Source organism: Peromyscus maniculatus, chromosome 9, assembly GCF_049852395.1.
Source record: "Peromyscus maniculatus bairdii isolate BWxNUB_F1_BW_parent chromosome 9, HU_Pman_BW_mat_3.1, whole genome shotgun sequence".
NCBI lineage: Eukaryota > Metazoa > Chordata > Mammalia > Rodentia > Cricetidae > Peromyscus > Peromyscus maniculatus.
In genome coordinates this window covers 47,132,495-47,150,361 of record NC_134860.1, presented here as the reverse complement: position 1 = coordinate 47,150,361, position 17,867 = coordinate 47,132,495, and the positions used below count along the sequence as shown (strand labels likewise).

At 42.3% G+C, this 17,867-nt stretch overlaps 1 protein-coding gene across 1 annotated transcript in view; it reads left to right on the top strand.

Annotated features, from left to right (window-relative positions):
• The window catches only part of Slc35f4 (solute carrier family 35 member F4), a 247,696-nt gene that overhangs the window by 224,908 nt on the left and 4,921 nt on the right, over positions 1–17,867 (top strand). Inside the window, exons 3-6 of the mRNA XM_006991841.3 lie at positions 628–925; positions 6,378–6,597; positions 15,051–15,176; positions 17,032–17,224. Of these exons, the coding sequence (XP_006991903.1) occupies positions 628–925; positions 6,378–6,597; positions 15,051–15,176; positions 17,032–17,224 (837 nt within the window). The remainder of the gene's footprint in view (positions 1–627; positions 926–6,377; positions 6,598–15,050; positions 15,177–17,031; positions 17,225–17,867) is intronic.

Here is a 17,867-nt window from a genome sequence, read left to right as displayed (position 1 = left end):
AGAGGAAGAAGAAGAGACCTGATAGAGCCTCAGATGCCTCTTAGAGGCATATGCTCCATGGAACTAGATGAGGCTTGCCACAGTCTTTAGAAGCCGAGGTGTGAAACACTCTTAAAGGCAAAGCATACCTACAATGTAACATGCAGCACATGCATGAGCATCTTTACCTTCTGGGTGGGGTCCAGATCCACACTAGACCCTGCAAAGGGAAGACCATAGAAAGAATGAGTTCAGGGTGGGGTGCTGGAGGTGGTTCAGCAATTAAGAGCACTAGCTACTGCTCTTCCAGAGGACCTGGGTTCAATTCCCAGCATCCACATGGTGGCTTGTGACTAGCTGTGTGACTCCAGTTCCAGGGGATTAGACACCCTCTTCTAGCCTTCACTGGCCCTGCACACATGTGGGGCACAGACACACAATCAAACACTTCATATTTATAAAATAAAGATAAGCAATATTTTAAAAAAAATGAGCTGGGGATCATTGTTCTCTTCTGATGACAGAAAAGACAAACTCTGGCATGCTGATGCTTGCAATCCATTACATCTTCTTAAAGGAGCCGACACATGTGATTTCTGTTTTACATCCTCCTCCTCCTCCACATCTGTATTCCTCTCCTGTTTTCAGGGGATGATGGGGCACAGACTCATCCTGAGAGCAGCAGCCAAGAAAACAGACTCAAGGCTCGCTGCCTGTCCTGCACGTCCGCGGTTCTGAAGGCCGTCTGGGGACTGTTGATCATCCTGTCAGTTTCGTCGTCCTGGGTCGGAACCACGCAAATTGTGAAAATTACTTACAAGAATTTTTACTGTCCTTTTTTCATGACCTGGTTTTCAACCAACTGGAACATCATGTTTTTCCCAGTCTATTATTCCGGCCATCTAGCCACAGCTCAAGAAAAGCAGTCACCAATGAAAAAATTCAGGTAGGTTCCAGGTTTAATGATCTATAGGTGACATTTCAAAACCTGTTCTATGTAAATGTGCAGCGTATTCTCACCTCTTTGGGATGTGAATTGGCTTTGCTTTCCAAGTGAAGGAGCAAGTGAAGTGTTGGTGGTAAGCAGGAGGAAGCAGAATCAGTCCCCTCTTCAAAGACTGTGTCTACACATGGCAGACACTGAGCTGTGTCCCTTACCTTGGGTAGTCATCTTCATCATGGTAGCAAGCACCTTTCTAGGTGATGTTAATATCCTCATCTTAACCAAGATGAAACAGATTCCCAAAGGGTGAAAGTCTGCTCCAAGGTTGGTTGTGCATAATTGAATTCTGATTTACATTCATATTTATTTGTCTCTGAAGGTCATATGTTCAGAATGTCTCAAACTCTAGAGGGGAAAAAATGTATATTAATGAATTTAATCGCTGTTACACACACATTTGCTTACTATTCCCAGCACTCTGATATCTTAGTGGATGAAATGGCCTTGTTTCCTGAGACAGGAGGCTTAGCACTGAGCCTCTGTGGTGGCAGTACATAGGCCTTGTCTGTTGTTTGGGAAATGTGCACGGTGGTGGCTAGCCTACTTGTCTTGTGGTTTTGGTATTTGTCCATTGCTAAGCCAGGTCCCCTCTGGGAGTGCTCAGGAACATGGCAGGGCTAATGTCAGCTTTATACAACACTCCTGAAAGGCAAAAGCAATGTTTGGGTCAAAGTTTCTTGGTGGAGTGCAGCAGGTAAAGTGTTTGCCTTGCAAACATGAGGATCTGATTTCTATCCCAGAACAAATAAGAAAGGGGGAGGAAATCTAAGTTTGTTTGAGTGTAGCTAGAGTTTTCCTGCCTTGCCCACAGTCACTCAGACCTGACCAAGTAAACACAGAGACTTATATTGCTTACAAACTGTATGGCCGTGGCAGGCTTCTTGCTAACTGTTCTTATATCTTAAATTAATCGATTTCCATAAATCTATACCTTGCCACGTGGCTCATGGCTTACTGGCATCTTCACATGCTGCTTGTCATGGCAGCGGCTGGCAGTGACTCCTTCTGCCTTCCTGTTCTTTCTTTTCTCCTCTCTGTTAGTCCCGCCTATACTTCCTGCCTAGCCACTGGCCAATCAGTGTTTTATTTATTGACCAATCAGAGCAATTTAACATACAGACCATCCCACAGCATTTGAGCATACTTGTTATCCAAGCACTGAGTAAGTGGAGACCAGAGGACCCCTGGAGCTCCCAGCTCAGCTAGCCTACCCTCCTTGGTGAGCTCCAGGCCAATGAAAGACCTTGTCTCAAAAAGCAAAGTGGATAGTGACTACAGAATGACAGCTACAATTGTCTTCTGGCCTCTACATTCACACACACACACACACACACACACACACACACACACACACACACACAAAGGAACAACATCAGCAACAAATATGCTCATTGCAGGGTCCTCAGTAGATCACAACAACTAGTCTCTGGTAGGATGATAACAATTTGTCATACCAGACCTCTAATAACCCCTCTTTATCCTCCCTGTGCTCAACAAGAAAAAAAAATGGCTATTATGATTGGTACATTCTAAGAATAGATTTTAAAACAACTTCCATTTTTTGTCACCGAATTGGAGGTGTGGGGGAATCCTGAGGTCGCACTGTGAGCTGGTTTCCTGTATGTAACCATAAACATTCGATTTTAAAGAAACAAAAAGAGAGCTAGGGAGGTGATCAGTAGTTAAGAGCACTTGCTGCTCTTGCAAAGGACCTGGATTTGGTTCGATGACTCACATGATGGCTTACAGCCATCCATAACTTTGCTTCCAGGGGATCTGGATGCCTTCTTTTGTTCTCTTTTGGTACCAGGCACATACATGATGTACATGCATACATGCACTCAAAATAATCATACACATAAAATTTTAAAATCTAAATTTTAAATAAAAAATTAAAACAATAAATATTATCTATTTTTGAAGAAAACCCCTATAATTGTTTGTGATTGCTGAATATATTTTGTATTTGGTTGCTGTTAAAATAGAGATCATCTTTTGGGCATGATCCCCCCCCCCCAAGACAGGGTTTCTCTGTGTAGCCCTGCCTGTCCTCACACTCACTCTGTAGACCTGGCTGGCCTCAGAGATCTGCCTGCCTCTGCCTCCTGAGTGCTGGGATTAAAAGCATGAGCCACCATTGCCTGGCACTTGGGGCATGATTTTTAATAATGGCATTTTTTAAAAAGATAGAAAGGAAGTATGACTGTCAAATTGTAAGTGTCATATTTGAAAACAGTTGTATGTGCCAGATAGTATAACATATATGCTCTTCCCAAAACCTCCTGTGTTTAGATACATGTGATAAAAACAATTTTAAACGTTTAGAGGAAGGAGAAGAACTTAAGAGCACTTTAAAGCAAGCCATGCTGCTTTATCCAAGATAACCCGTTTACAGAAGGCAGAAACGCCGATTGGGAACCAGCTGCGTCTCCTCCATATCCCTTGCATTGGACTAACTCTGAGTTTTGTGGAGTGTGTGCCTCAACAAGATGCCTCCACCTGTGTGTTAGTGTAGGTAGAGAAAAGCCGGCCGTTTCTGAAACTGACTCAAAAGGCTTTTACTGTGAAGCAGAGAACATTGTCTCTGAGAGGACTGTTCTCTAGCGAGAACAAAGAGAGCTAAACGTTGTTAGAAAACCCTTAGATCTTTGAACTTTTTTCCCTGCAGACTCATTAACACCATCTGCTAAGAAGGCACCCCCAGAGCTTTCAAGGCTGAACAGGGAGAGATGAGTTAGCCTGGAAGACTGGAAGCAGAATTTTCCCACAGCACTAGATCTCTCAGTATTTTTTCTCCTGAGCAGCGTGGAAGAATTTCATGGGTTTTTTTCTTATCTCTAACATCAAAGGAATTTTCAATAAAGTATCAAATCTAGGTGATAAAACATGTCCCCTTAGAAGTGGACTTTGATGAATCCGCTGTTCCAATTAAATACTGCCAGAATTCAAGTGCCCCGGGTGCATTTGAAATTCGCAGAGAAAAAGGTGTTCAGGATAGTTTTAATAAGGATGCTTCATTAGTGGGAAAAAAAACTCTAGAAACAATGAGTTAGAGTCAAAGACACAGCAGTCTCTGATGAAATACACTTAAAGTACCATTTGGCACACAAAAGTGCTCAGTAACTAGTTAAGTAGCTGCTACTGAAGGGAGAACATAATTAATTCATTATTTCCCCCAGCTTCTAACTTCATTCCAAGCTTTGCCACCTGTCAATGCCTCTTATCCAGAAATTCTTCTCCCATCATCCCAAAGAGAGGCACCCTGTTCACTGCTTCTTAGTAAGCATCCTTTCTTTGAGTGTTCACATTTCTCAGTACCTACTGCTTATGTTGCACATTGTTTTACATGGGCCACCTTGTATTTGGATATAGAAGAAGTTGGAGGATGATTTCTAATGTCTCAACAGTAGTTACATATGGAGGAGCTAGATGGGGTTGGGTAAAAAAAAAAAGGGAACAAAAAGAGATTGACTACCTGGGGCACAAGACCAGCTAGAGAAGAACAACCTCTGCTGGCAATCACCCTTGCTCTCCACTTTGCCCATGAGCCTCTCTGGTGATCCCTGGAGAACTGAGTTTCTTCCCTGCCCTCCTGACTTTACTTGAGACTCTAACCTGTGACTCTGGTCTCCTCTATGATAAGAACCATCATAGAGCCAGGGATAAGAAGAGAGAAACCATTTAATAAGAAATGGGTTTCTTCATGCTTGTCAGTAAATGTGTATTTACAAAGGCATCTGTTGGTTGTAGGTAAAACAATAAACCCAGGACGCTCAACTCCCTCTTACTCTCTGACCAGGCAGATGTCCTACCCTACCAAGAGCAAACCTCGCATCTGGGACAGTCTGGAAACACTGCAGCTCGCCCTCTGTGTGAAGCTGCCTCTTGCCACCAGCTCAGCACGCGTGGCTGAGCGTCCCTCATTTTCCCATGTGATATGTGAGATTTCTGAGTGCTTTACCCAAGGCTTTGTCTTGGGGCATTGATTCCCTTCGTTAAAGCCGTGTCTCTGTCAAGTTAAAATCGCCCTTTGGGAGATTTCATTTTCCTTTTATGAAAACTCCCAGCTTGGGGATCTATCTCACATGAAAGCCAACTCACAGGACAAGGCTCCGTGTGTGTGTGTGTGTGTGTGTGTGTGTGTGTGTGTGTGTGTGTGTGTGTGTGTACCAAATGAAGTTTTCGCCTTCCTGAATCCCCAGCATCCTTAGCGGCTTGAAAGCAGAGATTACCATAGGACTCCTCATTTGCAGCTCTGCTCTCTATGCTTAGAGTCCCTACCGCTGTTCCATTCCTCCTGGAAGGGAAGCTACTTCATTTCGTGAGGCATACATACCCTGGCTAGAAATCACTTGGATTTGCAGGACCATGATCTCCCTTCAGTAAAAGCTGAACTAGTATTTGTACTGTCCTAGAAGTGCATTCTACTATAAACACGCTCAAATATTAGTAAATTGTTGCTTTGAGCAAGATATTTATATTACTTTTAAAAATTACCAGTTGGCAAATGATAATTTCTAGTAAATACTGCGTGTTCGTGATTGCTTGTAAAGGGAGCTCCCAAAGGGAGTCTTTTCAGCCCACAGTGGCAAAGGCACTGTCATCATACCACTGTGACTGCCTGTCTGTGTCACTAGCTTGAACGTGTTTATGACAATAGCCCCCAAAAGATAAGTAGACGATGTAATCCTAATTCAAACAAATCAAAGATTTCACTGAAGGAAGTGACTATTTTCATATACTAAATTCAAACGAGTCGGATGGACAATGCTTACCGAACCTGAGCTGCATGCTTACTTTGTATATTAAAAAAACAACATTAAATAATTGAATTTAAATGCATTATCAAGAAATGTTCATTTTTCTGCTTTAAGGAAACTGACAGAACTCTGTCACTAAATTGAGATTTTAGAAAGAAGTAGTGTCTCAGAAATAACTAAACCCCAAGATGTATGGCTTCACAGACATACATGGAAGCTCCCTGTTTGCAGGATTCTGGGAGTTGTCTGCAGACCATTCACCCTACAGCAGCTGTCTTGGTCCTGCTGGGTTTGCACACCGGAAGCTTCAAGCTTTGTCGGTAGCCAGTGACTTTGGTGATGGCCCAGGTCTGAGTTTCTCCAGGCTTCTCTGAGAATCTTCAGAAGCAACAGAATGGCTGGCCATCTCAGGAGAGTACGGTGAGGAGAGGGTCCTGCTCTCTGCTGAGCATCTGTGGGCTCTTTCCAAGGACCCCCATGTACTTCCAGAAGCTCACAGGTGACAAAGCAGGGTTCAGCACGTTCTAGGGAGCCCACATGGAGGGGCGCTGGTGTCTGTGCTCTTGCCCGACACCGGGCACAGAGACAGCCAGACAAGATACGCACCTGTGTCTTACCCTGTCTTTCTTTCCTAGGGAATGCAGTCGGATTTTCGGTGAAGATGGCCTGACACTCAAGCTCTTTCTTAAAAGAACTGCTCCTTTTTCTATTCTGTGGACTTTGACAAATTACCTGTATTTACTGGCTTTAAAGAAGCTGACGGCCACTGACGTCTCTGCTCTGTTCTGTTGCAACAAAGCCTTTGTCTTCTTGCTGTCCTGGATTGTGCTGAAGGACAGGTTCATGGGAGTGCGGGTAATGGCACGCTCAATTCCATGCGCATGCGCGGTGCCTCCCTGCTTCCTAACTCACCACCGCGGCTGCTGTCTCGTGGAGTGTCTCTAAAACTGTCCCTCCTGAGTCTGAGTACAGATTGAAATTTGAAGATGTGTTAGGAAGCCCCGGCAGTGACAGCATCATGAAAGGAGAAAGGGATGTTTCTACCGGGGAGTCAGTTGATTACAACAGTAGGCACTGAAACAGACTGAGAAATTAAGTTCCTTAGAACTAACTCGTAGAATTATTGTCACGATCAATTCCTTGTCCTCAGCAAAGAAGGGGTCTGAGAAAATAAGCCACAAGTAAAGATTGGGATTTGCTTTTGTCAATCAACATATTTTGGAACAACCCCCAACCTGCCCTTACCCAGATGGATTTAATTAATGTTGGTGTAAGTAGATGAGATTACCAAACAGTAATTTAAGTCACTGGCGGTGGCACGATGCTATTAAAAGTGGCTATGTATCTAGTGTGACTAATCCAGGAGTGGAAAGAAAAGCAACAACGTGTACTTTGGGGTACAAATCCTTAACTGACCTGTGGGAAATGTTACCACCGCAGTCCTGGGTTTATTCCTTTTAGTAGTACCATGGAACTTTAAATATAATGTGATACAATTTGTGCGACTATTCCACATTAGAAGCAGATTTCTTGGGAACCATGTGGATTTCAGGAGCCAGACCCCATTCATATCTGGCATGCTGCAGTCCACCTTAAGGCAGTAATACCTTACAAGGAAACCCATCCAAGGAACTTTGTTTTCTGAAGGATCAGGATTATGCAATCTATTCTTTTCTGGAAGAGCTCTCCAGGATTGCATTGGAAATGTATTTTTCTCCCCAAATATTGTCTAGTTGACAGTCTGCCTAAGTCCTTGTCTCTTTCCAAATGCTGAGGTTAATATCTACGGACAGACAAAGGGCCTGGCAGCCATTGACTAAAAAAGTTTTCATTTTAAAAGAATTAAGAGCCTGGTGCAATTTGCTGCCTGTAGTGGGGGCTGAAGCAGGAGGTATACTTCAGACGAGGAGTTCAAGGCCAGCCTTGTTAACAGAAAGACTTCTATCTCTTTAGAGGGGAAAAAAAAAATACACAGTCACAAAATTTCCGATTGTGTTTGAGAGACATTGCCCAGAAATTCAGAGTGGAAGCTTGACATGAACAGTCAAAAGATAGACTTAATAAGAAATAAAACAAGGAACTTTTTTCCTTTTTTTTTCCTTATTTCTTTCTAAATGTACACACTCCACTGAATAACCTTACATTTGGCACCCAAAGAGGCCAGTGTCATGTATTTATAGCAGAAGCACTGTTGTGGGTTGTCAACTATGAGGAAATTTGACAATCCCATGCAAACAGGGACCTTTCCTGCATTGTTCACTGTGCCGTTCCAGGAAGACTACCTCTGTTTTTCAGCCCTGTGTAATATACAACTGCAAGCACTTCCTTAAAAATGAACTATTCTCAGGTGGCAACAACAGAGTGCTAAGTTAAATAGAGGGACCCTCGTACAGGACCCATTTATCTACCCTGGTCATACTCATCAAGTCAGCCACCTGTTTTTCCAACACCTAGAATAATGTAGAGCACAAAGCTCAGGTGTTACTTGAAGATAGAATGAATGAATCCATGCTTTGTCAGTAAGGATCGTGACAAAAAGATCAACTTAGATGACTAGGGTAAGTTCTAAATCCAAAACTCAAGTATCCCTATGAGACACTCTGAGGGGAGGACATACTCACATGGCAGGGTGCCGGGGTGACCATCAGTCTCTCAAGAATGCAGGGACTGGATTCTCTCTTAAACTTGCCTTTGGAAGTTTAGCCTTGTGTAAGTCTGCACTCCTGGCCTCCAGGCCTGTGTGAGACCTCATCAATTGTTCTGGGTCACCGAGTTTGTGGCAACTTGTCCCAGCTGTCTTGAGTGACTGGTAGAGAATAAACCCAGGAGAGGAAATGATGCTAAGTAGCCAACAAATACTTGTCAGTAAATCTGCCCGCCAAGTAGAGACATTAGAAACATTAAGGAAGTGTGGATGTCAGGAAAGCTAATAGAAGTCTGGGCTTTTTTTTTTTTTTTAATCAGTAACAAGGTGCTATACCGCTTACATGATGTTAGGAAGTGGTCCATGCCCCTGCTCCTGAAGGATATCAAAATCTAATTTTAACAATGCCCACATGTAGAAAGTTTCTTAATAATAATAAAAAAAGAAAATAATTACAATAAACCTGAACAACAACAACAAAAAACAATGCCCACAAGCAAGCTATAGAATCCAGAAAGTGCCAATATGTATTCAGCATGTTGCCTTTTGACAAATCAGCAATTTATTTCCTTTCAAGGCATATAGAGCACACACACACACACACACACTCACACATATATGTATATGTGTGTGTATGTATATATATATATAATGAGATCATTTGAGAAATTAAAAGAGGTTGAACACAGCGCTACCAACCTGAATGCTGCTCCGACTGTCCCCATCTGTAAACAATCCAAGGCTTAGTCCCCCAGAATTCACCCTTCTGAACTCCAAACACGAAAGGCTGAATCCAGTCACAAGGTTGACATTTCTACCTCAAGCTAAAGCTTGGGGGGTGCGGGACTTAAGGGAGGCAGGGTTGTAAGCAGGTAGTCACTGGACTCAAGCTCTCGTTTGCTTGGCTCCAAGGAAGATCCTGTTAAAGATAAATAATGATGGCTTTCTCCTTGTTTTTCCATCTCAAAATAGCACCATGGACAGAAGAGAAGATGCTTTAAGCTGTAGTCATATCAGTAAACAAGGGCTTATCTGGACCACTAATGGATAACACTCAAATAATAATAGATTATCCATTATAAATCACTCATTTATACTTTGCTTCCTTGGACTACTGATTGAAGTACAGATAGAAATAAAAAAAATCATCGTTTTTCTATTATGAAGTCATTTCATCCAATTAATTGGTAATCTGTGGTGTGTTAAAAGCTCTTTCAGGAGTAGTTGTTTACAACTAATTTGATTAAACTAATTTGAAGTTTGTAAAATTCATCCTTTTAAAAGATATTAGAAAGCCGTCATCTACCCCTTGCCACCTTTCGTGTGGCTATTTTTCTACCCCCGAGGTCCTGTGCACTTAACTATATTTCTTAAAATCGTAAGGACAACGCTACAGTTACTCCATCGGAGAGTGCTGGTGTGGTGTACAGGAGACTCTGGCCTCCGCCACCAGCACCACAGAAGCAAAGAACAGAGGATGGAATGCCCTCCCTGTCACTGCTGCCTGTTCATTCCAACAAGAACTCGCTACCAGACTAGAAATTTAAGACCCATTCTTTGGAATTTTGATCCTCTCTTACATTTTGTATCATTATTTGAATTTTTCATTTTCAAATTAGTGAAATAGAGAATTTTTAGAAAATTGGTGGTTGAAAATACTTAAACACCAAGTATGATTTAGCTTGACCAGACCCAATAAGAAAAAAAGAATAAGAAAGAAAGAAAGAAAGAAAGAAAGAAAGAAAGAAAGAAAGAAAGAAAGAAAGAAAGAAAGAAAGAAAGAAAACACTTAAATAGACTCCAACTTTCTTAGAAATTTAGGGGATGATTTATGTTCCTTCAACATGTGTTCCTGCGGCAACCAAATATCCCCCCATTATGTTATTCCCAAGCAGCTAACATAACACAATGTCGCTCTTTGGGAGTCTTTCTGAGAGCCCCCAGTTCTAAGTGGAGAACATCAGCTGCTCTGATTCTTTTGTTTCGTAATCTGTAATTTGAACTAAACTGGACCCAGGATGGCTTTAAAACAGGATACTGGAGTTGAGCTGCCACTGGAGTGTGCTAATCCTGAACACTCAGAGAAGATTCAAAATGACCTTTAGTCTGCTTTGGTAACTGCTCGTTCATACACAGTGCAGACTCACGGGAGCCTTCATGATTCCCGGGTGGCAGCAGAGGATAGACAGTGAAATCGTCCCCGTTAGGCCCCTCTGGGCAGAACAAAGCCTTATGAATGGAGCCCATAAAGGAGAAAGCAAGGTTCTGACCATTGTCACAAGGGCTGCATCCTTGGTCATTAACTCAAGGGTCACTGTGGCGTCCACACAGCTTTCAGTCCTTCTTTCCAGGATTTCTTTTTCTCTTTTCTACCCAGGTCTTGTTGTGATCTCACTTTTAGGTGGATTTTATTCAGATAAAAATAGTCATGGGTGGATTAGAAATGTAGAGGCCCAGTACCCACAATGTTCTATGGACTTCTTGCCCTTTATGATGGTTATAGATTCCCACAGCTCTTTTATTTTTCACATTTCAGCTCCTGTTCAATTTATGATTCAGAATAAAAGAGATAGTTCCTTACATAATTTTAAATATAGCATGTGTAGAAGTTTAAGGAGTCTGTGGTTCCTTGAAAATAGGTCTACTGAAATCCACCCAAAAGCTGTGTTTACACAGCCCGGGTGGCTGAGCTCTTAATTGATGTCTTAGTCTCAACCACTGATATACAGCCTCAAACTTCAGGTCAATTATAATCAACAATATAGTTTAATATCTTTGTTCTAGAACTTCTTGTTGGCTTTGAGGCTTACAGGTTCCTTGTGAACCAGTGAAGTTCTTCCACACTCATTAGCTTCAAAAAGCAGAATTGGCCTCAAGGAAACATACTAAGATTACAGTTTCTCATTTAGATCTGTGAGGATCTTATAGGAACTTTGTAGGAAAAAAAGTGGGTTGAAGGCTTATTTTGATGACTTGGGCCCTAACATGGGTGGTGTTGCTAGGCAGAAAATAATTCTGGAAACCATTTGTGAATGGGAATCACAGAGAATGAGATGATGCAAGGGCAACTGAATCCTGTGGCTTTCGGAGGGGCCTACACAGAAAAGGGGAAATACAAAGACACATGCAAACACAAACAGCCAAAATCCAGAAGCTTCTCATGACTTTAGTGGGGTTTTCTTTGAAAGGTAAAAGAAGCTTGATGGTGTTTAGGATGTCAAGCATTTCAGTTTCAGAAACAGGCTCAAATAGTCTCCTAGCCCTCTACAAATTTCCCCTAAGAGTTAATGGCAAGGACTCTCTGAAGGACAGCTTGCAGAAGATGGTAGCTGGCTCACAGGGCTGTGTCACTTGCCTGGCATGCTGGGGAAATGTGATAACTGAATCCATTTCCAGAGGTACTCGGCTGAAGTAGCCACACCGACTATAAGGAAACAGAAAGCTTTGGGAAGTTAAAAATGGCAGCCTTGTCAGTTTTGTTATCACAGTGGTGACTAACATTGTTACCCAAATGAGATTCAGGTGATGATGATGATGATGATGATGATGATGATGATGATGATGATGAAGATGGTTGTGCGCATCTGACTGAGATGCGTGTAATTGGCTAAGAAACTGAATCTGGAATAACCTGTAAGAAAAACCATGCTTTTCAGAAGCCAAACACCTAGACCCACTAGATATTCCATTTTGTGACAAAGGAGGCTCTCATGGGAGGCAGAGTGTCCCAGTTTTCCTGGGTGGTCAACATGAGCATGTAGAAGAGCTTGTTTAAGATGTAGACTTCCTGGGAGTTCATGACCAGCATGCTAAGCAGCGTCCTTCCATTTTTTCTGTTGAGTGGGTGTCCAAGCCTTTGGAGACTGATTCTGAAAGTGTGTGTGGCTTACTTAAATCTGTGCTTGGGGTGTTTGTTATATGAGTGCTTGGAGTGTTTACTCTTTGAAGTTTAAACCAGTGGTACCAAGCAGAGGTGCTCTAGGGTCATCCAAATGATTTCTCCAAGTAGGCTCTCCACCCAATGCATTCCTACATGTTCAAGATGAGCTGAGATCCATTCCTCAACTTCCAGCTGTGTCTATCAGAAATACATTGGGAATTTCTTAAAACATGAGGTAGAGAATTTATCTATTCAGATTATTATAAATTTTTAAGTTAAAATTTAGAAAACATCTATCTCCTCGATAGGAATGTACTATATGCTTTATAAATCGTTGCCTCCACCATGGTAAGGGCTTTCCTAATACCTCATAATACTCAGATTTTATGCTTTCAGAATTTAACTAAGTATTATCTGGCCCCCTAATGGGAAAACCACCTCTCCCCATGCAAGCAATTGAAACAGACACTGGTGTAATTGGCATGTCAATTCAAGTAGTTCAGGCGAATATTTTCACAAGTTCTTGAAGATGCTTGCTATGGCTATAATTTCCAATTGCTATAAAATTATGTCATCTTTAGCCATAGTTGAGTCTCATCTTGAGAAAACTTATAATAGAAATCTCTTCATTCACATTTTTTTTTTTACTTCTGGCTAATGAGGAAAGGGACGAGTTCCTACCTGTGCTTGTCCTGGAAATAATTGTATCATCTGTTTATCAGTTCCTGGACAAGGGTTTTGTTCTTTCGATTGTTGGGGGCAGTGTTTTTTCCCTAGTTCCCGTCATTCAGAATTATATATAATACACAATGACCTAAATACAAATATTACCTTGTAAACACAGCTAACCATGTTCAAGTTCATTAGGATTAACACTTTATCAACCCTGTTTCAAGTAGTTGTATAATTATTTGATCAAGAAAAATAAAACTGATGGTTGGCTTGCAACATTTTTAAAGTATCAATCTTGCAAGTTTGGTGTTTGGAGGGAAATCTGTTTCTGCACATGAACACTTTAGGTGGTAAAAATTTAAACACAAAATCAAATCAAAATGCAGTTGGCCAATATGCCTTTTCATTTCTCTGAAATGAGACTGCTCCCAAAATGGTTACATTCTCTGGCTGAATGATAAATCCCAAATCAAAGCAAGTGATTGCCTTCTAGAATTCTCAGATATAGATAACCCCCTTGTGGGTTTACTTATAAGCCTATAACTTTTTATTTGTAAAATGTCCCTGGTACTTTCCAATGTGTGTATTATATCCTACACTCACACACACACACACACACACACACACACACACACACACACACAGGCAGGCACTAACAAGAGCACACACTTGGCAATGCCAGGTGGCTAACATTTTCTCACCTCCCTAGTAACTTGTTATAAAGGTATTCTATTTCTGCTAACATGTAGGATCTGTTCTCAAGGGTTCCTGCTGGTTTTTATAAAGGACTTAAATGTAGAGCCATCCTGGGGCCACTGTGTGCTTGCCACTGATGGTAATTAACAAAAGCATCACTGGGTTACAGCCATCAGGAGCACACTCTGAACTGCTCTCAAGGCTTTACTCCTATTTTCTGATCATAAGTAATGCACTAATAGCATTCAAAATGGCCTGAAACATCCCAAATGGGAAAAAGCCAGCTTCAGAGGCACTGGCTTTGAAATACTCAGAACTGGGAGGTGGGAGAGATGGCTCAGAGGTTAAGAGCACTGGCTGCTCTTTCAGAGGTCCTGAGTTCAATTCCCAGCAACTACATGGTGTCTCACAACCCTCTATAATGAGATCTGGTGCCCTCTTCTGGCGTGTAGACATACATGCAGGCAGAACACTGTATACATAATAAGTAAGGAAATGTTTTTTAAAAAATACTCAGAAGTGAGTCTTCCTACAGTTAAATCCCTTGCAGGTTCTCATCTTGAATTTCAAGGCAGTGAGGAAATGTCATGTTCCTACTGCAGGGTTCTGTTTTACTATTTGCTGTAACTTTGAAATGCTTTCCAGTGGGACAAGTTCAGGAAAATTAAAAAACAGATGCAAGGCTGCAGGCCACTCCAAATGAGCTCCTGAACATACCCATGTCCTATCTTCTGACAACAAGTTGTTATAACCTTGGTCAAATTATTCGTGTTTCTATATATTTGTAAAGTTAAAGAATGTTCTAGCAAAGTGATAAAAATAAAAGGTAATTAAATTAAATTATCTTTCTGTGGTTTATCTATTAAAATCAATTAAATTGCATGAAAAGAATGAGAGAAGAGGCCTCACAGGACATTCCAAGTGACCAATGCAGATTCAGCTCCCTCCTGTCTATATGCTGAGAGGTCTTTCTGGCCTTCATCTAGGGTTTCCCTCTCAACTCTATCAATAGTGCATCTCCCTCATCAAGTCTTAGTGATGTGGACATGTTCAGAAACACACACTGATTCAAGGAGCTGGTTAGGATATATACAGAATTATCTGAAGAATTTAGTACAGATAAAAATGCTTAGATGTGACTTCCTGTTAAATCAACAGGATATTAATCTCAAGGAAGATAAACAATGCAAATTCAAAGTTTCTCACCCTTAATCAGCACAGCTTTTTATATTCCATGCTTGTGGCATGAGCAGACTGGTCTCTTTGAAACTGACCCTTCTTAAATGTAAATATTGATGAAAGAAGAGGTAATTAGCCTTAAGGAAGTATTTAGCAGCTTTCATGGGGCTTAAATAACTTGATCTGGAATGTGAAAGCATAATTTCTTTTTCTGTTTCTTCCCATTCTGTTTGACAGATAGTTGCCGCAATCATGGCAATTACCGGCATTGTCATGATGGCATATGCAGACAATTTCCACGCGGATTCCATCATAGGTGTGGCATTTGCAGTGGGCTCGGCCTCTACATCCGCCTTATATAAGGTATGTCTGTGTCCTCCTCTATAGTCAACTGTCACTCATAGCTTAGGACTAAGAACAAAGTAAGGAAGCAATGGAAACCTTAGAAAAATACAGGTGTGTTAAATAATAGAAGTACCTTCTTGGTCAATACTTGTGTGAGGGGCATCTGACAGGGAATTTCACCTCTGTTGGCATGTCCTTACCTGCCATAGATCTTATTCTACTTACTGGATGAAAGGACTGAAGCTTTGAAAGATTAAGTAACTCTCCAAGGCCATATGAGGTAGCTAAGGTTACAACCCTGGACCGGAGCCAACAAAGTGGCCCTCCCCTGCTTCCAAATCAGGCAGTTACAGCAAGAATGTAAGAAAAGCAGCTCTTCTCCTCTATATTTTTGTTCACTTGAGTATATGGTAATTATATTAACTCCATAAAGGTATTAAAAATCATAAGCTGTCGTTTGACAGTGTGCTATTTGCTACACAGGGAGCCCACACTATAAGGAACCCACACCATTAGCAAAATGAAGCCACTCCGTTCTCTGCTGTCTGGACTTTGTGTTCTTTCTCCCCTGGATTCCCTGTCACCCAGGAAAATGTCACTGGGGCCACTGCACCTAACTTCAGAAGCAAGGTCTCAGACAGCAAATCTAAAAGGTTATTCCCCCGAAGCTCAACTTCTTTAAAAGCCAACTTTCTGAGTGGATGTAAAGGGCAATTCCAATTTCACCTCTCGTAGAGTTTCAATCAGATGGAAATCGTAGATGAAACAAACTCTCTGGAAAACAGAAACAGCCCTCTGCTTCCCCTCCTGGAGGCTTGCCCAGTCGCCACCACTGTGGCCCGTGGACATTGACAATGTGTTTGGGGCCCATTGATTCTGACAAACGTGACAATTGTTCATTTGTTTACCACGCCTGCCTAATCTGTTCTCCCATGGGAACTCCACTAAAATTGTTGATGGGCCCAAAGACCAGCAAGATTAAGTCTTCTAAGAGGAAAAACTAATACATTTAATGAAGCTAAAAATCCAAACTGTACTGGAAATGGCTGGGAGAGCAGGATGGCTACTATATAGAGAGAATTCTCCTGGTCGGATTACAGAATGCATTCATTCTAGGAGTGGTAACAGTTGTCAACAGACACAAAATCCTATCTGACCCCTAATTCCAGGCAGACACAATCTGCTCGGGTTGATAGTATGTGTTAGTGGATCAGCAAAGGGAGAAGGGGGTTAAGAAGCTAAGAATACAGGCTTCAGGCCTCGCTTCCTCCTCCTGCTCTGTGAGTTCATGTTAGCCCTCCCCTTCCACTTGTTGTCTGCCTCTACACATGGGTTTGGAATCCAGAAAAAGAGCTTGTTTTTAATCCAGAGGGCAACCAATGTTTGTGAAGACATCTTAAGCTCAGGAAGGTTAGTGCTTATGAACATAAGGCCTCGGTGTTTCTCTTAACAACCTAATAACAGGCTGTCTGTCCACTTAGCTTTCAGCACCTGTCATAATAAGGGTGCAACAACCCCCATGGTTGCAAGGGAGAATTGATAGTGTGTCAGCACTCTGAGGGTTTTCTGGGCTCACATAACCTTTATTTATCCTTCACCCTATGCCCCCATCTTATTGGTTTTGTTTGCACACTGTTGAGTATTCCCAGGAACTTACACCACCACAAGAAACTCACTTCGTGACAGTCACTCTGCCGTGTGAACAATATGGGAAATTGTAATGCCGTGTCACCCCGGCTCATTTAGTCACATGGAGGTGGCGGGGCAGGAAGACATGGAGACTAAGCTCTAGGCCAGCAAGTTCAGTAGAGCTCACTTTTCTCTGTCAGCAAAAACTCTCCACGTGCAGCTGAAGAGCTTCTCTCCTTTCCAGGTTCTGTTTAAGATGTTTCTTGGAAGTGCCAACTTCGGTGAGGCCGCGCACTTCGTCTCCACCTTGGCGTTCTTCAATTTGATCTTCATCTCCTTCACGCCCATCATCCTGTATTTCACCAAGGTGGAGCACTGGTCCTCCTTCGCAGCTCTGCCCTGGGGCTGCCTCTGTGGAATGGCAGGGCTGTGGCTTGGTAAGTGGCTGTAGCCTGTGCCAGCCAGTCTCTGCGTCACTTGATCTTTCCCTTGGACAGATGCTCATGGTAGGGTTGTTCCTTGGTGGCTCTTGTGCTCCATGACCCAGATTTCATTGGTTATAGACAGCGAAAATGTGGAAGATTCTTGGTGGGCTCTTTCTTGATTACCTAAGGGCTGTACATGGTGTGGCTGCCATGGATTAAGGTATCCATTTGAAAGCCCAGGTCACTCTATCTACCACTGGCCTCATCTAGTCTTCATGATGTAGTGTGTGACTTACGCTGCTTCCTGTGTGCATGGCATGACAGGCAGAAGCAAGAACGGGTGGTGCACCCAAGTGTTCAAAGGAGCCAGAGCACTGGGTTCAGCTGAAAGGGAAGTGGGGAAGGGAGAAGAGGGGAGGGGAGGAAGGGGAAGGAAAGAAAGGGAGGGGGAGGGGAGGGGAAGACATTCAAGAGAAAAGCAGATCATGAATAAATTGGAAAGTCATATTGAGGAAGCTGGGTTTAAAATCCACTTCATTTTGGAGATGAAATTGAAAGGCTCACACTTGCATATTAAACCATTCATTCTACTGAGTATGGAGAATGGGTTTGCACCAGGAATCCCTTACCAGGAGAGTGATGAGCTGGTGACCCT